We start from the raw sequence: 22,893 nt of genomic DNA, 5'->3' as shown, positions 1-22,893 counted from the left end.
AAGATGAACCAAGTGTGAAAATACCTGATCTACTTGGAATGGGGGATCGAGGAGGAGTGTGTGGGTTGGAGTCTGTGCCCAGGCATTTAAATACTTTCAACAGTAGCATTAAGGGCGAAATCGATTATATTGTGACCAAACACTGCCCTGTGGGTTAGTCGGAGTCAGTGAAATTTATATACTTCTTGTTAATCCCTTTTTTTAAAGCTGAAAAGTTTTTTTCTTAGTAATTATTCTGATAGACTACAGACTTGAATCTCCAAAACTTCAAGGTTTGGAAGATACTCATCTCTGAGATTAGCCGAGACTCGCTCTGCACACTAGCCTAGCCCCTGGCCGCTGCGGATGCGTGTGTCAGGGGCACCGTGAGGACTGGTGAGGCCGGAGTTCTCTGTAGGTCTGTTGAATGAAGCCTGTTTGTTGTGGTGTTTGCATCTTCGGACAGTCAATAATAAAAGGAGTCTTTCCAAAACCTGTCCGATGGCACCACATTACCTACTTGCTGAAGGTAGTAGTTTTGTAAGGTTCTTTCACTGCGGAGAAAACAAGTGCCTTTCGGTCCTCCAGTTTCACTTGTTCTCATATCTTGGTTAGTGTCCCGAGTGAAGGTGCGGTGTCCAGGGGCTGCGCTTAAGAGTAGATTCAGGGGGCGTCCGGGTGGCTCAGTCATTTGAGGGTCGGACTCTTGATTTCGGCTCAGGTCATGGTCTCAGGGTTGTGCGATCGAGCCCCGCCTTGGGCTGGGCCTGCTTAAGGTTCTCTCTCCCTCTGCCCCGCCCCCACCCTCCCTCCAAAAAAAAAAGTCGATTCATGATGCCTCATTAACTCTCCGTCATTGAGAAATTAGCTGTTTCCCAGAAATGAATTTCCCAAATGACTGATCTTTTCTCCTCCTGACCACAGGGAGGTTTATAAGTGGATTCTCCTCTCTCTTGCCTTCAAGATGCTGAAACTTTCTTGAGGGTTCAGGTTCACTGTCACATCTCTTCTTGTACTCGCGGCTCTCCTGGCTCCTTCCCCTTCCTGGATGTGGGGCTGGCGGCCATCCCTTGGCCCTGGTCCTGACAGCAGCCTGCCGGCCGTGTTCCTATACTGGGCATGACTGTGCGGGAGACAGCTCCGCTCGCTTTGATCAGTGAGTTACTCATTCTCTCATTTATTCATCCACCACCACTTGTTGAGTGCTTACCAGGTGTATGGCTTTTAACGGGTGGCCGCCAAGGGGCCCTGAAGACAAATACAACGTGGATCCTACCCTGTTTTTTTTTTCAGTAGGCTCCATGACCGCAGAGCCCAACGCAAGACTCAAACTCACAACCCCGAGGTCAGGACTTGAGCTGAGATCAAGAGTTGGATGCTCAACCCACTGAGGCAGCCGGGTGCCCCCTTCCCTGTTCTTTGGGGAGAGTTGTTAGGTCAGTGATGGAAGGGGAAGGGGGCAGGAAGACAGGAGTGGCAGAGCCACAAGAAAGGCCACAAGCATTGTTTCTGCTGAGAGAGGCCAGGGAAGTGGCTTGGAGCTGGGTTTTGACCTGTGGAGATGGGAGGACAGCGAGACCAGCATGAGCCCATGTCAGAGGCAGGGACGCTGGGTCTGCGCCGGCTGGAGGGCGGGAGGAGCCTGGCACAGGATTCCAGTGCAGGAGAGATGTGGGGAGTCCGCTCACTCCTCAGATGCCAGGCCAGCGGGTTTGGGTGTTTCCACATGCCATGGGAGGTGTTGGTTTAGGAAAGGAGATAGGCCTCTGGAAGCACAGTGGTCATCCGGGCTAAAGTGCAAGACAAAGGGAGGACTGAGCGGGACAGCCAGAGGCCAGCAGGTCGGGTACAAGGTAATGAGGACGGGATCCCATCTGGGCTGTGGAGGGATGGGGTCACGGCAAGGGAGAGGTAGAGCTCCGTGGGGTTCCCGTGAGCAGGACTTTGCCAGTGCTTGGCGGTGGGAGGGAGGTGATGGGAGAAATTTCCTAGGATAATCCTGAGGCTTGGAGCCTGAGCAAGGTGACATGGGCGTGCTCAGGACCCAAGAGAAGAGGGTCGGGTTTACTCTGTGGGGAGCGATGGTGGGTTTAATTTGGAACACTATGAATTTACATTGCAGGGAGCTCATCCAGATGGAGATGTCCAGCAGATACTGAAAATACAGAAATAGTCCTCAGTGAGAAATCAGGGCAAGAGATACAAATTGTGAAGTAGCCATTGCCAAGGAGGTGGTATTTAAAGCTTGTGTGGCAAGGGGGGGGCCACGTCACGCAGTTTGGAGAAAGTCCGTAGGGCAGAGGCTAGAGAAGAGAGGAAGGCAGGAAAAGCTGGGAGAGCCACAGCAGAAGGCGGAGGGAGAAGGGGCAAGGTCAAGTGTCTAGTGCCCCTGAGGGGAGTAGGAAAGACCGGAGCAGCCGTGGGCTGTGATGATCAGCACGTCATGGGTGACCTGGAGAAAACTTGCCTGGGAATAAGACAGCCACCAGTTTGCCAGGGGTAACCCAGCGAGTGGGCGGTGAGGCCAGCTCTTCAGTTAAATTTGTTGGTAATATAGTGCAGACAGGACAGTAAGTCAGCATCAAGGAGTGTGGGGAGAAATCGAGGGAAGGGATTAATAGAAAAAGATCAGGGGTGCTCTGGGTGGCACAGTTAAATGGCTGACTCTTGGTTTTGGCTCAGGTTGTGATCTCAGGGTCATGAGATTGAGGCCCATATCGGGCTCCACGTTCAGCAGGGAATCTGCTTGAGGTTCTCTCTCCCTCTCCCTCTCCCCCTCCCGCTCATGCTCTCTCTCTCAAATCTTAAAAAAAAAAAAAAAAAGACCAGGTACCCCTTAGGATGGCCATTATTCAAACAGAAAATCGTGGTAGCAAGGATGCGGACAAATTGGAACCCCTGTGCATTGCTGGTGGGAATATCAGTATAGCTGCTGTGGAAACCCGTCTCGCAAGTCCTCAAAAACCTAAATACAGAATTACCCTATAATCCAGCAATCCCACTTCTGGGGATGTGCCTGAAAGAACTGCAAACAGGGACGTGAACAGAAACACCACCGAGCATACCAGCATTATTCACAATAGCCAGAGATAGACACAACCCGCACATCCATTGATAAATGAATGGGTAAACAAAGTGTGGTGTCTACACACCGTGGGATATTACTCAGCCTTCAAAAGGGAGGAAATCCTGCCACACACTATGACATGAATGAACCTCGAGGGCATGATGTGCACTGAAATTAGCCAGTCGCAACAGGACAAATACAGCATGGCCCCACTGATGGGAGGGTCCTGGAGTTGTGCCATTCACAGAGACAGAGAGTAGAAGAAGGATGGTTCCCGGGGCCGAGGGAGGAAGGAGTGGACAGTCCCTGGGTGGAGTTTCCGTTTGGGAAGACGAAAAAGTTCTGGAGATGGCAGGTGCGTAACAGAGTGTCTAGACATAATACCCCCCAACTGCACACTTAAAAATGGTTAAAATGATAGGTTTTGTGTTGTGTGTGTTTCACCACAATAAAAAAAAAAAAAAATCAAACCTGGAAGCTAAATCCTGAAAAGGAAACCATTCTGTTGACCAGAGGAGGGAAGAGTGAAGTAACAATTTGTCTCCTGCTTTGGTAGATACCTGCCAGGGTTGGTTTCCTTCAGTTCAGAGCCGGGTCCAGCGGACCAGCAGCTGCCGTCCCTGTGCAGGAGCTTCTCACCCGGGGAGGCCGGCGGCGGTCATTCTGCAGAGCCCCCAAGCACAGGCTCCTTTGAACTTTGGCTTCAGACAGGATGCACTGAGGAGAAAAAGGAAACCATTTTCATGAGGAGAAAAAGGAAACCATTTTCTTTTTTTATTTTTAAGATTTTATTTAATAGAGCACGAGTTGGGGGGCAGAGGGAGAGGGAGACTCAGACTCCCTTGAACAGGGAGCCTGATGCGGGGCTCGATCCCCAGACCCTGGGATCATGACCTGAGCCGAAGGCAGACGCTTATCCGACTGAGCCACCCAGGCGCCCCAGGAAACCGTTTTCTTGAAGGCAAACTAAAATGCTTGTCCAAACATGAGCTCTTCTCTCTTGAAATGGTTAAAAAATATCCTAGGCGCCTGGAGGGGAGAAGGTGCCATCACATTCCCCGAATGCCTTCTATCACCCACAGGTTAACTGGACCCACGGAAAGGGTGGAAGTCCTTTCTTGGGAGCTAAATGAAAAGGTGGCACTTTACGTAAAAATGATTTCAGAAATACATATATTGAATTTCTTCTTTTTTTTTTAGCGTTTGTGGTCTTAGAAAACGTGTAAAAATTGTGTTTTTGAAAAATGTGCACTTTGTGCTATTATTTTGTTATTTCTCTTCACCCTTAATGTGAACCATTCCAAAATAGTGTATTCTTGCTCCTGTAACCTGAACTTACCTTGTCCGTCCACGAGTCCGTGTTGTATTTAGGCGGCAAAATAGCTTGTGTGGCTGTGAGTAGGCATGTATCCTCCTGTCCGGAAATGCCTGGAATTTTCTATCCTGATTGATTTCATCTGGTGTATGTTTTTTTAGATGTGTCCTGGCATCTGCTTCCTTATTCTGTACCAGAGGAAAATATTAATAATTACTAGTCTTAGATTTCCCGTAACGTTAGCTAGGAAGGAGAATGAGAAGTTGGCGTCGAATGATAGGCAGTACTGAGGAGTCCTGTATTTGCTTTTGAAAGAACACTGAGTCCCTGGGTAGTAAGGATGAAATAATTTACCTGACACCATCCTCTGCCCTGCTTCTAGCATGTCATTTGGGGCACAATATTTACTTTTGAATTACAAGCTGCAAATTTTATACGAGTTCTATTTGAGAAATGGCTCATGAACTTTCTCTTATAACCATTTCAGTGGCAGAGTGTCAGGATATCTCTAAATGAAAAACTTCTTTAAAACCATGTGGCTTAGGGGTGCCAGGTGGCTCAGTCCATTCAACCTCTGCCTTCAGCTCAGGTCATGATCTCAGGGTCCTGGGATTCAGTCCTGCATCAGACTCCCTGCTCCGTGGGGAGCCTGCTTCTCCCTCTGCCCCTCTCCGTGCTCATACACTCTCTCTTTCTCTCTCTCTCAAATGAATAAGTAAAATAAAATTTAAAAAAATTAAAAAAAATAACACCATGCAGCTAAAACTACATATCTTAAATGTTTTGTTAAAGAGCGTGTTTCATGGAGGATGATAGACTCCAAGGTGGAAGGCAGGTTGGTGGATTAGCCAGAAACCAAGCTCCTCCGGGGCGCTGGGTTCAAAGGCAGCGTTCTGTGTCCTTGTGACCCACGCCCCTGGCAGTGGTGTCCAAAACCCGCATGCTTTTTCTCTGCCTTCACAGGATGCCCATCATATTACCCTTCAAGGCTGAAACATCTGTGACCCTTCCTCCTTCTCAGAGCTCAGAATACTGCGGGGCTCCTTGAAATCTTTCGCTTGTATCTGGACAGGGGTCATTTTTTTAGCATGGCACATGCCACACGCAGCCTTCTTCCTGGGTTTGATTCCTTCCGTTTTCTCAGGTCCCAGGATCAAATGGGAAATTGACTCCAGAGATGACTTTTGAGCATCCAGCTTGCCTGGTCTGCTTTGGTTTCTGAGATTCTGTCACGGGCGTATTTGAACTGCGTTTGCACCTGCATGTGTCACCACCCCATCGGGGCACAGCTCCGGGACCCGAGCCCTTGTTGGCATTGCAGAGTCCCTGATGAACGGGGTCCCATGTGCTCCCCAGGAGCCAGGCTCTACGGCCCCGGCCCAGGCTGAGGTCCCGGGGCCACTGCCTGTCCCGGCGTGTGTTTGGTGTGGCTTCTCTCTCTGCCTGTGTGCCCCGGCTTTGCTTGGAGTCTGTGCAGGACTGACAGAATCAAATAAAACCCGTGCACGCTCTAGTCCCTAAAACTAGCGTTACGCTTGAGACTCTCCTGCCAATGTGTGCGTGAGCCCTGTCCTGTGGTTATGGCACGTCCTGGGAAGACCAACTCCCATGGTCTTTCCCACACATTCATCCATTATTAAACACCCGCTGTGTGCACTGCACTGTGTGGTAGATGTCCTCAGCCTATTTTAGTTTACCAAATGTTTTGTCTTCCACCTTGTAGGCTGACTTCCTGTTTCTGGTGGAGGCTCTGGGGGCTCCCCTTGCTCAGCCCTGGCTCTGGCCTGTGGGCCCTGCCTCGGGAAACGTCATGTGTAAACCTGGTGCTCAGGAAGGCACAAACTAACAGGCTCGGGTTTCAGCTTGGAACTCATTTTAACTGTCAGGCTTCGGATGTGTAAAGAAGGATGAATAAAGGGGCGCCTGGGTGGCTCAGTCAGTTAAGTATCTGCCTTCGGCTCAGGTCAGGATCTCAGGCTCCTGGGACGTCGAGCCCTGTGTGGGGCTCCCTGCTCAGCGGGGAGCCTGCTTCTCCCTCTCCCTCTGCTGCTTGCTCACTCTCTCTTGTTCTCTCAAATAAATAAATAAATAAAATTAAAAAAAAAGAAGGATGAGTAAAGTAAAAGTCCCCTTTCCTTGAACATCAGAATTGAACCTCATCTGAGAACATTCAGGGATGTTTGAACTGTGTTGTCACTAATTCTTTTTTCTTTTTCCCCTTTCTCAACCAGTGTTACTACACATCTTACTAACTTCTTGGTTCTGTGTAGACCGTGGGGTACATAGACTCACTTCACTTCTGCAGAAGTTTGCGGACTCATTGGGGGGGACTCATAATGACTGACAAGTGTGTAGAGTCATCAAGTTTGCAAACTATTTTGTCATATACCATCTCAATCCTCAGAGCAGCTTTGTGAGACACATAATTATTCTCCTCCTTTGACAATTAGAGAAACCGAGACTCCAGTGTTTATTGAGATGCCGGTCTGTTGCACAGCCTTTCAGCACGGACTCTCAGAGGCCGTTGAGGGCATCGGGGTTGAGGATCGAGGCCGGGAAGTGGTGCTGGGGCAGGGCTCAGACTGCCGCCGTGCTGCCGGGGCCAGGCCCCCGTGTGGGTCACCAAATGGTGAAGCGTTATGTGATTTCAGCGTGGGCTTTTCAGCTGCATTGGGCTTTACAGGGCCCCACCGGTTTGTGTAGAACCATCCATCCAAAGTGCTCTCCTCTGTCCCCATTTTATAGACAAGGACACTGAGGCGTGCAGAGAGTGTGGAGCTGACCAAAGCCTGCACACCTTACCCTGGCTCTGCCCTGTTGCCTTTGACTGAGGATTGGCTTCTGCTGCCCCAGCAGGCCTCCATTCTCAGGGCTCCAGGCACCCAGTTGCTGTAGACTGGGAACTGGGGAGACCCCTACTTCTGGAACATGGATGCCTCTGTCCACTACTTCCCAGAGTTCCTACCTTTTAGGACAAACTTAGGCTCAAACTTAAGAGATTCTTCCTGCTTCCAGATACTGCTGTCTGAAGGAACGGTTTGCTTGATAACACTATTTTTTGTATGGTTTATAAAGCATGTCCACAGATGTTCTGCTATTTGATTTTGATTTGACACCAGCCATCCTGTTATACCCCCCCCCCCCAGAGATGAAAAAAGCAGAGCTTGTGTCACAAGGCACCTATTGTCTGAGTGACGATTAGGTTGATCGGGACACCCCGGCTGGGCTCTGGGCCCGGTGAAGTACACGTGTGTTCCTCATTCCCCACTCTCAGGAAGGCACATGTATGTGTGAGCAGACCTTGTACTAAATCCTCACTGACTTCCTGCACCTTCAGAAGCAAGAATCTTCCAACTTTAAGATACTGAGACGTAGACTGCAGACCAATGGAATAAGGAAACTAAAAATTACTGTTACTCACTAATTATCACAGTGGCCTGTGGTTAGCCTCATGTCACGATGGGGAAACCGGGGCTCAGAATGCTTATGTTCAAAGTCTGCCTCGTGTCTGGTTCACTGAAGGGCAAAGTAGAGCAGAGTCAGCCAATGTGAGGATTCGTCTCGGGATCTTGTTACCTAAGAGAAGTGAAAGCCACACTATGTGCAGGTTTTTGTTTTTTTTTTTAAGATTTATTTATTTATTTGAGAGAGAGAATGAGATAGAGAGAGAGAACATGAGAGAGGGGAGGGTCAGAGGGAGAAGCAGACTCCCCGACGAGCAGGGAGCCCGATGCGGGACTCGATCCCGGGACTCCAGGATCATGACCCGAGCCGAAGGCAGTGGCTTAACCGACTGAGCCACCCAGGCGCCCCCTATGTGCAGGTTTTAAGACGGAGTATGTTTTGGTGAAAACACAGTGAGGCAGTGTGAATGTTGTTTTTGTTTGTTTGTTTGTTTAGGATTTTATTTATTTATTTGACAGAGAGAGACACAGCGAGAGAGGGAACACAAGCAGGGGGAGTGGGAGAGGGAGAAGCAGACTCCCCGCGGAGCAGGGAGCCCGATGTGGGGCTCGATCCCAGGACCCTGGGATCATGACCTGAGCCGAAGGCAGATGCTTAACGACTGAGCCACCCAGGCGCCCCCAGTGTGAATGTTTGGATTGTGTGTATCACCAAATGCGGCCTCCCTGGGTGAGAGAAGTCCGTGGGGCCAGTGATGATGAGTTAACCCCTCCTGGGCACACTTGCTTCCTTCAGAGAGAGTTCAGGAATGAAGGAGTCAGAGAGAAACGTCTCTACGACTGATAGTGACAGTTTGGGGTCAGGGAGTCACCAGCAGTAGCCCCACCGCTGATGGGCGGGGGCTTTTGGGGAGGTGAGCAGTGAGGTCCTCAGGGATGCTGAGCAGCCGTCAGGATGGGGCTGGTGTCGGGGTGCTTTGCTTATTCATGGGCCTGCTTGGACGCCCCAGTCGGTTTTCTGACCCCCTCTAAGAAATAAGCAAGGAATGGGGGGCCCCAGGAGCTGCCATGCCTTAGTTCAGGAGTGTCTGTCATGCAGGGGGGATGGTGGGGGTCGAGGAGGGCGTCTGGCCCGAGATGGTGCTGCCCGGGGGCCCAGGTTGGCGGGGGCGGGGGCGGGGGGGGGTAGGGCTGAATGCTGTCCCTTCTTGCTTTTCCTTTGTTGTGCACTACGTTAAAACGATGGAGAAAGGGTTCTTTGTGTTGGACTCTGTAGGTGGGTAGGGGAGTGGGTTTGGTGTGTTGTCCCTAGTTGCTGGAGCAGTACGAGAGCGGGTGGCTCTGCAGCCACAGCCAGGCCAGGCTGGGAGCCCAGGCCGCCCCCCCTCCCAGGCCGGAGGTCTCTGCAGGTGCTTCTGCAGGCTGCCTGATAGGCTTCTGCTGATTTGCAGAACGAAAGAGTCGTTCTGGTGTTATTTTTGTGAGTTGTGTATCCACGTCCTACACGATAAGGTACTGTTAATAGTGCATAAATAGGTACTCTCTCTTACACGTTCACTTCGTTTTTAGCGTTGGCCGTCCCGTGCCTGCACGTCGTGCTGTTGTTGGGGGTGGGGAGGGGGACTGCTGTGTGCCTGCTTCCCACCACAGGGGCCCCATTTCCCGGGGCTCGGCCACTCCCCCCACAACACGCAGAGCACAGAGCTGCCCCTCTCAAAACGGATGTTAGATTTTAGGGCTGCTCCTGAAGATGTGTTTGCAGGAAGGGCGTCATCCTCAACAGCCCTCTCTTTGTCACTGCCCTTTCATTACATGTATGTGGGGGGAAAAAACACATTTAATTGTTTCAAAGATTATATATATATTTTTAAGCAAATATATAGTAAATGGGGGGAGATTAATAAAGGGCTATTTTTCTCAGCTTGTGGTTTCTAATTACATCAGTTACAGCTTAGCCCTGCCCTTAACTAGAGTGCAGGCATGAACTGGAAAAGAATGAGCTAATCCGTGATAGATCGGGTTGAATAAAGATCTCCATTCATATCTTTACCTTTTATCCCTTGTTCCGAGTGCCAAGAATTAATGCTGTTTGAAAGTACAAACTGAACCTGCCAAGCTTCGGACGGCTCCGATAATCCTAATTATTTTAGATGTGAGTGAGAAGGGCAGCAGTACCACTCTGGAAAAGAGTCCCATTGTGAAACATTAAATATCTGCTAAGTGCTGTTGCTTGGACGTGATTTTATTTCCAAACACGACGGTTATCACGGAGCGGAAGAATTTGTTGTTTGAGAAATTTTCATTAGCTTTTCATCAGACTCTGAGGCCTGCGAACTCAGGAAACCAGAGGCCAGCACTTTTGTTTTCTTCCTGTCCACTTTGAGGTGTGGAGCTGCTAATAATTGAGGAATGCCACTTATATTGTGGGCGTTTAACAGCATTTAACATAGAGAGGAAGAAAGTTTTTCTCAAGCATGAATATCCTGTTTTCTCACATCCCTGGACGAGAATTATTCGTTCCAGCCCACTGACTTCCAACAGATCATTCAAGTTAAAAGTCAGGGGTCTTTGCAATGTTGAAAGATTTAGCAGTTAGAGTGGTTTTTGTTTGTTTTTTAGTGAGGTGGGGTTTTTGGGGGGGTGTGCAGCAAGATGGTTGGTTAGATAGTATCACTAGAATCATCTTTAAAAATTTGTTTTCCCAGCACTGGTAAGAGTGATTATGTGTAAAGTTTTTTTGTTTGTTTTTAAATAATAGTAAAAGAAAGCCCCTTTAGCTTCTGTAGACAAATAGGCTACTTGAGAGAAAACAGATACTTGGGCTTGCTGGTTCAATGGAGAGTGAGGCCTGGAGGAGCTTTGCCCACCTTTCATTGGAACACACAAAAAAATCAGATGGACAAGTTTTTCTGTTCTTACTTTTTAGTCTCTACTTCGGTCTCCAGAAGTCATTTCTTCCATTTCCAAAAATGCTGGGAGCCTGTCCATGACCGAGGGGTAGCAGAATCTGGAATTGTTTATTGCCTGTGAATGCTTGCTGTGCCCCCCCCGCCCCCCCGCAAGCCCAGCTGCCCCCATCCCCACCCCCAGCACCAGAGCAAAGCATTAACATCTTCAGTGATGCAAATAGTCCTGTGTTGAGCATCTCTGGGCCAATTATTCTCTCTTTCTTTGGGCTTATTCCCCAGAGTGGAATTACCAGGTCAGAGGGTATGAACAGTTTTACCGCTCTTATTACATGTCACTGGATTGCTGTCTAGAAGGACTGAACCAATTTCTAGTGCTACCAACAGTGTACCTTTTCTTACAGTCCTACAGACGCAAGACATTAGCAGTTTCACAAAATAATTAAGAGGAACCTTTTGAGTTGAAATTAGCCTTGTGTCAGGCTCGTTAGAATCAACTTGAAAGCCAGAAAGGATAATTCTGACTTTTGAATTTTTAATTGGTATAAAATGATTTACAGTGATCAATGATTACTCTTCCCCCCAACAAAATTTAATGAAGCTGCATTAAAATGGAGAGGGTCCCTTTGAGGGTGGTAGTAAAATAGGTTTTGGACATTAGTCTCCAGGAAGACACTGAGGAAATCTTTACTGTAACTACTATTAGGAGGGGCCACACAAAGGCCAACAAACACTATCCCTAACTTCAGCAGCCCCCTTTGCGAAGACAACGCTAAGCCTTGAACAAAAGTGAAAACAGCGTAGATTTAAATTGAGTGTAGAGACACTGAAAACTACTGGCATTTTTCAAAACGGGCTGAGTTCATTTATTTGCGTCTTCTCTGGAGTGCGGTCATGTGTGAAGGATGCGTGGAGCATCTCCCCCCCACCCCCCACCCCCGTCGGTGCAGGTGACACTGTGTGTGTCTCTGGAGTTGGAGTCACAGGAATACTTCCCAAGAAAACACCCACAAGGCAACTGAGGGCAAAAGGGGGCTATCCCCCATTTCTTCCTTTTGCAGAATTCCTGCTCCTCCCCCTTTGGGTCACAGATCAGTTAACTGGGGGTGGGAGGGGGTGTAACTAGGTCGGCTGCTAACTGAAGGCAGGAGGCAGGCTGGGGGCTCAGGACATGTTGGGGAGCACTGACTCACTCCTTCCTAGCTGCTGCGTTAGTCTGACAAGGGTCAGGTGTTTTGCCTCCTTAAACTCAGAGACTAGGAAGGTTCCATGGCCAGTGACTAAACGTGGCGCCCAAGGGTGGGGCAGCGCAGGGAGAGTGAAACCGCGGGGGGGGGCTGGCCGGTGCCACACTGCCCTTCGGCTTCCACAGTGTCCCCTGTGTCACCCGGTGAGAACAATTTTTCCAGTGAATGGTTGGAGCACTACACACTTCTTTAAGGTATGTGGCATACAGGAAGTAGGCAGTAAATGCTCCCTCCTGTCCCCATGGCTCCTGACAGAGGACCTGCTCTCACTGGTTCGAGGTTGGGTTGGGGGGGGGAGCAGATCAGCTCATGGACTCTGCAGCTGGCTCTTAGTTGGCTAGAGTACCAAGATGTCAGAGCAGAGTCGGCTGCCTTTGGAAAACATTTCTTTGTATATACAACATCTTGGGCATGCAGCCCCATTCATAAATCATCTTGGATTTGCAGGGAATTTTGCATCCATAGGACAATTCGAATTTAGCCTTTTATGAACTGCAATAAGATGAAGGCTTCAGATTTCATAGGTTCCCAGGTTTTTTTTTTTTTTGGTTGCCATTATGTATGCATGTGTACGTTTTTTTTTAAGATTTTATTCATTTATTTGAGAGAATGAGATAGAGAGAGCGTGAGACGGGGGAGGGTCCGAGGGAGAAGCAGACTCCCCGCCGAGCAGGGAGCCCGACGCGGGACTCGATCCCGGGACTCCAGGGTCATGACCTGAGCCGCAGGCAGTCGCTCAACCGACTGAGCCACCCAGGCGCCCCTGTGTACTCTTTTTGGTGTCTGTAACGTACATTTAACAGCGTTCTACTTAAAAAATAAAAATAAAGCTTATACACTTTTACCCTGGCTTTTTAGTTAAGTTACTAAACAAATACTATCAATATCAAAGGTAATTGCTGGTCAGGAAATTGCCTAAGTTGTTTCTCAGATTTACTGAGCTTTCAGATCATGCCTTTCCTTACTGGAGGTATTAGAGGTAGCCATACAAAACTCTCCGTCCTTCTGTCTGTCCGTCTGTATGTCACGTGAGAAGAAAGGGGCTTTCTGAAATAATTTGGTCCAGTGGCGTGGTTCAAGGTCTGCCTCTTAGGTCCCAGCTCTGTTCTTTTAGTTCTCTGTGGTTCCACTAGCTGCAGCAAACCTTTTCCAAACCCATAACAAGTGCAAATAGTGTTCTCTTGTAAAAAGGTCTCTTTTCAGCATGGTAATATACCTTATTAAATCCGAAACATAATAAGTATTGATGGCAAACACATCAGGACCCGGTACAGCTCCTACCATGATTTAGTTCTCTACAAATGACTTCAGCACTCAGCTCCCGGTGCATTTGGCTAATTACATCATAGATGTCCCTATTGATGAACACAAGCTGAATTAACACAGGGCACTAATGTACCCTTTCACCATTATTGTTGTACAAGAAGCCGTGGCGGATGCTGGCAGTTAGTTACACAAACATTAGTATTAACGATTGGCCGTTTGGAATTGGTGACAAACTACTGCCCGGCAGAATCCTGAGGCTGAAACCAATCAGGAAGTTAATGAGGAGAGAAATTACCACTGCAGCTTCCCCTTAATTACATTCACACTAGGCAGGAAGGGAGTTCTGGGGGTGGATCTGAACTCAGCTAAGGTTAAGAAGGTCAGAGACCCTTTTGCTTAAATTTTGTATCTACTGTGGCTTCTAAGGTTGCAAAAATTGTTCAGCACATTAGCATCCTTCATATTTAATGTCAGGTCCTAGTAGAGTTTTATGTTCACGGATTTACTTTTAAAATCTTTACCTGACTTCTATTTTAGTGAAGGTATTCCTTCAACTTTTTGTGTTTTTAAAAACTTTTTAGTTTTCAAAAGTTATGTAAACAGCAAGTGTTGGGTCCTGTAAAAGTCCAAGAGAAATAACAGGAATATTAGTAAGCTGTCACCTTTGCTGGTTGTATTTTGAAAAACTTAGGGTTACCTGTCAAATGGTAGAAACACATGGGTGGAGTCTTGGGGTAATTCGTCAGATGGATCATTTGACAAGACAAGTTCTATTAGCATCCTTTACATAAAGGGGAGGGGGTTCAGTGAAGGGTGGAAATAGTTTCCCCAGAGGGGGGAGGGGTAGCAGACTGGGTTTTTTTTTTTTTCTTTATGTACATAAATCCAGAACTCTGCTACCTAACTTTCCCCTTCAACTCAGATAACTGAATAGATATTGTGCAGAAATACTGTTTTTTTTTAATTCTAAAGAAACACTGGGGTTTTTAATGAGTGTCTAGAACAATACTTTCAACTCAGAATAGAAATGCAGAGTGTGCCTCTATCTTTGTTGGAACCTAATTGAATACTGAATGCAGAAAGACTAGCCACTTTTAACATACCCTTTTCCCTTCCTGTCTCTCCCCACGTCCCAGTATTCTCGCCGCCCAGCAGTCAAGATTCTGGCTTGGTTTCCCTCTCCAGCAGCTCTCCTATTAGTAACGAGAGCACAAAGGGAGTGCTCGAATGTGAGTCTGCCTCCGAGCCCAGCAGCTTCACCGTCCCTCCCGTCATCGAAGAGGATGAGTAAATGATGCCCGGTGCCTTTGGCCGTTTGCTTCACTTGGAATAGCAGGCTTATTCCATTTAGACACGGGGTTTGTTGTTAATATTTTGCCTTGACTCATGTCGACTTAACTGTTGAGAGCGTGTTTGGTTTATACTCCTTAGAGCTTAGCCTCTGGGCTAAAATACATTTGGAATAGTTTAGGATCCATGACTACCATCTGCAAGAATTAAGTGCTTTGCTCATGGAGTTAAATAGTAGTGTTTCCCCTCCCTTTTTTTATGATACTGGTTTACATGTAGTTTTCAAGAAATTACAGTAATTCACTAAAGTCAAGCAGTACATTTGCATCTAAATGTGTCATAATTAGATACTACTTCTGGTTTTAAAATGAAATCTTAGGTGCTTCAGACGTTTCTATTTTAGTATTTTAATAATACTGCAAAAATATAAATTTAGCCAAATACCTGACCAGTGAGAAGAAGAGAGCAGACAAACTTAGTAATTGTTTTAGAAATCTGCAAGAAGGTCAGAGTGATTGGAAATACTGTGTGTTTGTGTTGCTGTTGGAAAAGCCAGGCCCTCCTCCATTCCCCCCAACTCGAAAACATGATTGAAATACAGTCAGAAAAAGAAATTAAAGCCCTAAAGAGCCAATACATTTTCTGTGTAAAGGGTGTAATTTCAAAACAACGCAATTTAAAGTAACCTCAGCAATGCAGAATTCCTGGGTTTGTTTCTAGAATAATAGGAGAGTTTATCCTACACATTCTTTCTACTACAGGGGGAAAAAAATGGATGCAGTCTAGACTATTTTGTAACCTTAGGTTGTAATCTGATTTGAAAATAAGTACATCTTTAAAAGTTACTACAGATTTCTGAGTTCATTATTTTGTTAAAAATTGCTTGTGGAGTACTTCCTTATGTAACAGAAGCCATCCTGAAATGAAACTAGTCGGAAAAAAATTCATTGTTCTGTGTAGTTGCAGCTGTACCTGAAATAAAAATGTTATTGATGACTGAATTTCCTTGTGTGTATATTTGGTGAGCGGGTATTAAACAGGAAAAAAGAAATTACTTGTATTTTCTTCGCTCTGTGCTTTGAAAACATCTATTTGATTTCACCCCCATCTGTTGTAATCAATAACCTGACCATCTTGTTTTTTATTAAATGCACTTACTCTTAATTTCATCCACCAGTGGTTTTAGAGAGAATAATGTGGAGTTACCTATATAGGTTTGACATTATAAATCACTTCTTGGGGCTGAATTGTATAGTGGTATCGATTGATCCTGATATATCACAGAAATTTACTGTCACTTCTGTTTTCAATTAAAGATACAATCAGTCAGATAATGACTTAATTGGATTTTACAGAAGATTGAGTTTTATTGCCCAGTGCTTTACGAGTTTAGTTAAGGAAGATCATTTTATCACACTTGTCAGGCCGCTCTTACTGCGGCCGGGTGCCCTTCGGGGCGGCTTGTAGCTATTGTGAGGCATCGCCTGGAGGCTGCGGGGCGCACCAGGAAGGGACCTGGGGGCGCAGGCGGCCACCTCCAAGGCGCTCATGGTGGCTTTTCCAAAGATGAAGATACCTCTTGCACTTGCTGCCCCACGGCCCAGGCCCCCTACATTTTTTGAATAATGTTGGCTTCTGAGGATCCAGGACTCTTCCAGTTCCCGCCATTCTAGAGAAGACCCCAACACGATTTTTGCGGGGTGGTTTTGTTGGAGAATCTAGACACGCCCCCCTCAATGGCCGAGGGGGGTGCCCCTTAAGTGCCCTTGTGTTTCTGAAAAGTCAGCGGAGCCCGGGTAAACATAACAGCGCGCTGTCAAAGACTTGGCCGAGATCCTTCTGGGCCCCTGGTGCCCAACCCCCCCCCCTCCCCGCAACTCAGGGCCGGGCTCCGGTTTCACAAGCCGTGGGCTTCCAGCCTCCTTCTGCAGCCTGAGTTCGACTCCCAGCTGCCAGAGCCCCGGGATCAGGTCCGGTGGGCAGCTCCTGTCCTTTGGAGAGCCCCCTCCGGCCTCCTGCAACCTGCCGCGCCCAATGCCGAGTTTGGTTTTGAACCCCGCCGCCCCGCTCCCCCCGAGGCGGGCCACTCCCGGCGCGAAAGCCCGGCCCCAGGTCCACTACTCCCCGGGTGTTTATTTCTCACTGCTAGGGAGGGAGCCAGGGCCTGGCCCAGCCGAGCAAGTGCTCGGCTTTAGGAACTTAGCAAATTCTGAACACAAGGTAGAGCAAAGACAGGAAGGCTTGGTTGCTGGGTTTTAACCCTATTTGAATCACTTAAGCTTTGCCCTCCTACGGAGACCTGTAACCGCAAGGCCGCTTCCTCCTGCGGGTGATGTTCATGGAGTGTGCGGTGTACGAGTGTGCCCAACACGTGTGTGCAAACTGTGGGCGTGTCGAGCATCCCCTGCGCGTCTGGCGGTGGCCTGGGACAGCCCTGAGCCCTTACAGGCGTTTCTGCTGCTCCATCGCGGGGAAACCGAGGCAGGCTCGCCAAGCCTTCCCCTCCTGGGCGCTGGGCAAGCTACCGCCACGGGACGTGGGGTAGCGGGCAAATGAACCGCGTGCCTTACCTCAAGGCCGCCTCGGGCTCCTGCAGGGAATTCGGGCGAAGGCGACCGTTCCCCCACTACCTGCGGACGCTGTTCCGGCCCGGCGCCCCACTCGGGTGCCCCCTGCACTCATCCTAATGAGCTGCGGCCCCCACGCTGCGGGACTAGGGCATCAGGGAAAGCTGCCTGAATGGGCCGGGGCGACGCTGGTGACACTTATTCCTCGCTGCCACAGCCACAGCCACTGCCATACCCGTAGCGCGGGGGCTGCCTCCGAAACCCACGCGCGAAACCGCAATTCGGGGCAGGGCCGTGAGCCAGACCCGCTGAGCCATCACCGCTGTCTCCCTTGCACCTCGTGGAAACCAGACTGCTGCGCACGCATAAACACCGAGCCCCTCCCCGCTTCGCGGGAACTTCGGTGCCAAACCGGTTTCACACGTACACGCACACTGCACCGCATTTTGACGTTTTGCATTAAGTTGTATTAGAAGCGCTTCGTGGAAAGGGCTAGGCGTCTCAAAAAACGCCTGAGGGCAGCGGGTGGAAGGAGAGGGTGGAAGGAGCCGGCCCTATCCGCCGGCTGCCCGAGCGGGAAGTTTGCCCGGGCAGCGGCGCGGGGCCTTCGCCCTCCTCCCGCTCCGCGCACACACGCGCGGACGAGGCCGGAGGACTGCAACAGCACGCTCAGCCCCCGCCAGCCGTTCTCGCCTGGGGAAGAGCCTCCTCCTCCCGCCCCTTCACAGAAACGCGAGCGGCCCTCGCTCAGCCGTTACTTCGTCCAGTTCCCTCCCTCCTACCCCCAAAAACACGCTCGGCTAACTTTCCGCGGGTTCCGAGAGGCAGCCCAGCCGGCAGGCGAGGGCCCAGGGCGCGTGGGCGGAGCGAACGGGGCTGGGGGCGGGGCGCTGGCGGATGGGCGGAGCCCCAAGTGCTCCGGAAGTCGCCCCGCCCAGGAGGCTCCGGAGCAGGCCGTGAGAGCGAAGGGTCCGGGCCTGGGTCCCTCTGCGTGGGGCGCTGGCCCCGGCCTTCCAGCGTTACTCTCCCGCCCCTGGTCGGGCTTCCGTGCGTGGAGTTCGCAGCCAGGTCCCTGGGGTGCGGGCGGCGCCCGCCGTTTCCCGTTATCCCCGCTCCCCACCCCCCCGCCCAGCCGAGCTGGGGCGTCTTTCGCCGAATCCCGCACAGCCGCCCGCTTCCCCCGCAGCAGGACTTCGTTCCCGCGCCGCGGGGCGAGAGGGGAGGCTGAGAAGGGCGTTCTGGAAGAGCGGCTGGTTCTAGGGAAGAACTGAACCAACGCCCCGAGAGCGAGCACCGGAGGAAAACTTTCCCTGCCCCTTCAGCGTTCCTCGGAGTACCTAAAAAGATTTCCTTGGCCTTTTTGTTTTGTTTTGAATGCTAAAGTCGCAGGGGAAACATCTTTTAAATGTTCTCAGGTCCGCGCTGCTCTCATTTCCCTTTGGGGAAGACATGTTATTTTTTCCCCTTTGCTCAGAAGGCGGACAGGGTTTGCAGGCCGCCTACTGCGAGCCTCTAACAAAGTGCAGTAGGGGCGGCACCGGCGCCCCCAGTGCACCCCGGGGCCCTGCTGCCGGGCGGGGTGGGCCGCGCCCGGGGCCTCCTGCGGCAGAGGCCCCGGGCGGGGGTCCTGGCCCCGTGAGGAGCGCCGCGAGGACGAGCTTTTCCACTTCGCCCTGCGAAGCGCGGGGCAGAGGTCGGCGCTCAGTGGGCCGCTCGGACGAAGCAAAGCTGGAGCGACACCCCCCACCCCACCCCCAAAGGATGGCGGCGGGCACGGCCTCGGGGGTTAGGACTGGGTCTGAGGCATCTGCACGAGCGGGAGCGGGAGCGCCCAGACATGAGCCCCTGCTGGTTTGGAGAGTTCGAGAACGTGAGGCGCCGAGCAGGCAGCAGCACCCGCAGACTGCACAGGACCTGCGGGCTTGTCTACGCCCCGTTTACTGAAGAAGGCCTCGGCCCTTAAGGATCCTGAGGCCGCCCACTGCCAAGATGGTGTGGGGACAGGCCCGTCCTGAACCTTCCTTCTGCTGAGCCGCATCTCCAGGCCCACCAGACACGTTCATTCGCGTCCCCCCGCCCCCCGCCCCAGGCCGCACGCGGCCTCTGCCCTCGACCCCGCGCCCTAGAGGGTGGCTACGGGGATATTGTGGGAGGGGCGCAGGAGTCTCTCCCCATTTAACTGAAGGAGAACAAGGGCATTATTGTCACCTCAAGAAATCAATTGCTGGTTGCCCCACCGCCTCACCGGACACTCGTTCCCCACTTCCAATTTGAAGCTGGCCAAAGAGCAATGCCTAGAGGCGCGGACGGGATGAGAGCCGAGAAGTTCACGCGCGGACAGAGGGGGCTCATTTTCCTGCATTTACAGGGCTTTCTGCACGCCCCGGCCTCCAGCGTCACCGTGGTCGCGATTAAAACGGAAAATAGGAACCCTGACCTCCCCTTCCATGAGAATCCAGCAAAGCAGAAAATTTCCTGCTGCATTCTGCATCTGGGACAATGTGAAACTGTCCTTTTGATTAAGTGGGGTTTTTTTGTTTTTGTTTCTCGCTGAGGAACATCCACCAGGACTCCTGGACTTGGAGTCAGAACATCTTCGGCTTCTCAGCTAGGGCATCTACATTCCCAGCTTTTAAATAATATACACACCACGGGATTGTGCGCCAAGAGAAAGACAACGACATACGCGCATTCTCTTTGACCCTTCCGCTGTTAATACCTGTCACAATTCTACCTAGTTAATAACTGTGGTTGGAGCGCTCGCACCACCCAGAGCAGAACATGAGTGGGTCCAATCGAGTGAGGTTACATTTACTTGTAATCCTCCTTCCTCCCTTCCCAATTTCTTTGATGATTTTTCCCATAAGTGCATAAGCGGCGGGAACTTTATTAGAACAGGCCGCTCCTGAACGTGATTCGGACCATATGCTTTCTACATTCATTCCCGCTTGGGCTTTTCTTCTCCGCACTAACTGCTAACACGTTATAGTCACCTTGAAATTTCCTCTGCTATTTTCCAATTAAAAGCTTAATAGCCCTGGAAACGGAGTTCATGTGGTGAAGTTTACCATAGGCCCTTGTTCTGAAAGGCTTTCTGCTGGGATCCCATTATGTGCTTGAATAAACCCTTTCTGCAAACAGAAATGGGACTCGGGGTTGTCAGGTGTTGGGTTACAATAGACTTTGAGGCAGGGGACATTTTACCAACATAAATACAAACCTGTTCCTATAGGGAGATGTTGTCAAATACTGGGATATGGAAAACATTCCCATCAAATATGAGAAAAGGATTATTGCGCTATATCAAATGAGTATTTAGATCTCAGCCCCCGATGTGCACTGGAGTGAAACGGGGCCCGGACCAAATAATGCCAGACTGTTCCAGTGGCAAAGGGATAGGGTGGCTAGGTGACCGAAGGAGGGAAGGAGGTCGCCTTGGTAGTGGGAATGCCCCCCAAACCTGTTTTGAGAGCTGTTTTCCTTAAAAAAAAAAAAAAATCCTTTACTCCCAAGTTATACTCCCCAGTTTCGCTGACCATTTGGAGAAAATTGGGAGACGTGTCTGAAAAAAGTCCGTGGTCTTTGCATTCCCAAGAGACCCAGAGATTTCCGCCTGAAAGTTCCCAGATTCAGTGTCATTCCAGACCCTCGTCGTCTCTCTTTATGTGAAGGGACTCGTCAACATCCCACTTCCCAGCCTCTTGCCCTCTGGGGGTTCCGGTGACCTCTGCCTCCCGTCCCGAGAGCTCATGAAGTTCCTTCCAGCTGTAGTGCTTTAGGGTTTGTTTTCCCAGCTAAGGTTGGGAGCGGAGGGATTGAGGTGGGGGGGGGTGGAGGGTGAGAGGCGCCCGAGGGGTCTGTGCTGACGCAGCTTTGGGGGGTGGCCTCCTAGGGGTAGCACTCTAGCGTCAGGGTTTCCTGCCCACGCCCCACCAGCAAGCCAGCATCCAGCGATCCCCAACCCCAGGACTAGTCTGAAAAGGGGGGCGGCTAAGGGCTTCAAGGGAAACGCACACAACCGGGTTTCCTTTATAATCCTCCTCCCTTCCCAGAATCACCCTTCGGGGCGGAGGGTTGGCTGCCAGGAGGCCTGGCGGCGCTTTACTTGAATTCACAGCAAACACAGAGGGACGTTTTCCTGTTGCTTGTTTGCTTTCAGGACGGTGCAGAGAAAAACGGCCTCCCCGAGGGGACAAGGGGCGCTGTGCAGCCGAAGGGTTGGCCATTGCCGCGGACTCATCTCGAATTCGACTGGCCCCGACCTCCAAGAGATGAACTCGGTGTCCTCTCAGGAGCCTGCAGAACGAAGCCTCGGGGAATGCCGCCTCCCCAGCTTTGCACTGAACCCTTGTGCTCGCCGGCACCGCTTCACCCTCCTGTTTTTGTTTGTTTGTTTGTTTCCTTGCGGTGTGTGTGTGTGTGTGTGTGTGTGTGTGTGTGTGTGTGTGTGTGTTTGCTTAGGCTTCCCTGTGCATTGCTCGCGGTAGTCTGCATTAGGCCAAACCGGTACTCGTACATTAGAGACACGCCGGTAACAGTTTAAACAGTGTGATGCTGTCCTCGTGTGCAGAGACGCTGGGGTGGGGGAAGGGGAGAACGGCCCCATCCCTTCTCCGCAACTCGATCACCAAGTCTGTGGGGATTTGAATTAGATGACTCCAGAGCTCGGTTTGATGGCGCGATGGCTGTTGGGCAGAGCAGAGCGGGGATCATCACATCCGGTAACTTGTGGGGCGCTAACGTGTCTCCCTCGTCGGCTGTCGTAAAGTTTAGACCCCGCACTCAAGCAAGTCTTCCACAAGAGCGCCTCCGGACCTTTCAGGACAGAAACTGTTTTTTACTAAAACATGGGGAGGAGGGTAGAGAAACAAAAGTCAGGGCCAGAGAGGGAGGACTGTTCTTTTTGAAATAGCCTGCAAAATGGGGTGTCATCCTTGGGCCCGTAGGTTTTCATAAACATTCATTTTATTCTACCGCAGCAAAAGAAAAAATGCTGCAAAAGGAAATGAAGAAAACCAAAATTTCCTGGACCAATTCCACTGCCCTAACCCAACTCCACCCGCCAGTGGCCCCAGGGCCTGGCTCGCCCCAATTTAAAACTCTCCCGGCTCCTGCCGAGTCCCGGGGGCACCCGCGGCGCTCCGATAGGCTCCGGATCTCGCGGCGCCCTCCCTGCGGCCAAGTGTGGGGATGAAAGCGGCCTCCGGCTCGGTGCTGCCAGAGCAGGCCTGCGGGGGCGTGTGGGGGGGAGCGCTGGGGAGCGGTCACCTCACTGGCCTACAGGCACCCCCACCCTCACCCCCGCGGGTCCACCTTTTCCCCGCCCCGAGGGCACGGCCGCGTCCCGAGCGCCGCAGTCCGGCAAAGCGTAGGGAGCTTGGAGTAGGGGGCCGTGAGCGCCCCCGCCAGAGTGGCCCGGCTGCAGGTGGCAAGGAAGGTGAAGTGCAGGGACTCCGGGGGCGCGAGCGGGAAGGAAGGAGGAAGGCGTGGAGTGGGGTGGAGAGTGGGGAGCGCAAGGAGATCGGGACCCCGGGGGTGGGGGTGGCAGTGGGAGGGGGGAGGAGTGGGGGGAGGGCGGCGGAGGAGGTGCAGGGGCCGGCCAGCGCGCGCGGGAGCTGCAGACGAGCTGCCTCAGACCTTAACCAGAGCTCTCGCCGGCTCCTCGCAGCCGCCGCAGCGCCTCGGCGAGGGAGGACGTGCCGGCCGAGGCAGCCGCCGGCGGAGGCGCGACGCGCGGGGGATTGCCGAGCACCCGAGGGAGGCTGAGGCTGCGGGCGCCGCGGGAGCCGTGAAGACGGCGGCTGCACCCCCAGCCATCCCGGAGCGCACGCAGCCGCCGGGGCTGCGGGACC

General features: G+C 51.2%; 1 protein-coding gene across 5 annotated transcripts in view; it reads left to right on the top strand.

Annotated features, from left to right (window-relative positions):
• DMRT1 (doublesex and mab-3 related transcription factor 1) overlaps positions 1-14,475 on the top strand; it is a 104,309-nt gene extending 89,834 nt beyond the window's left edge. For all 5 annotated transcript variants that reach the window (XM_088018966.1, XM_088018965.1, XM_028117311.2 and 2 more), the window contains one exon: positions 14,321-14,475. In XM_088018966.1, coding sequence (XP_087875092.1) covers positions 14,321-14,475 — 155 coding nt within the window. The remainder of the gene's footprint in view (positions 1-14,320) is intronic.
• Positions 14,476-22,893: the final 8,418 nt, after the last annotated feature.

The sequence above is a fragment of the Eumetopias jubatus genome, unplaced genomic scaffold (assembly GCF_037043125.1).
Source record: "Eumetopias jubatus isolate StellerSeaLion01/CBP00866 unplaced genomic scaffold, mEumJub1_p1.0 scaffold_15, whole genome shotgun sequence".
Lineage (NCBI taxonomy): Eukaryota > Metazoa > Chordata > Mammalia > Carnivora > Otariidae > Eumetopias > Eumetopias jubatus.
The sequence above is the reverse complement of the archived record's forward strand: the minus strand, read 5'-3'. Positions and strand labels throughout refer to the sequence as shown.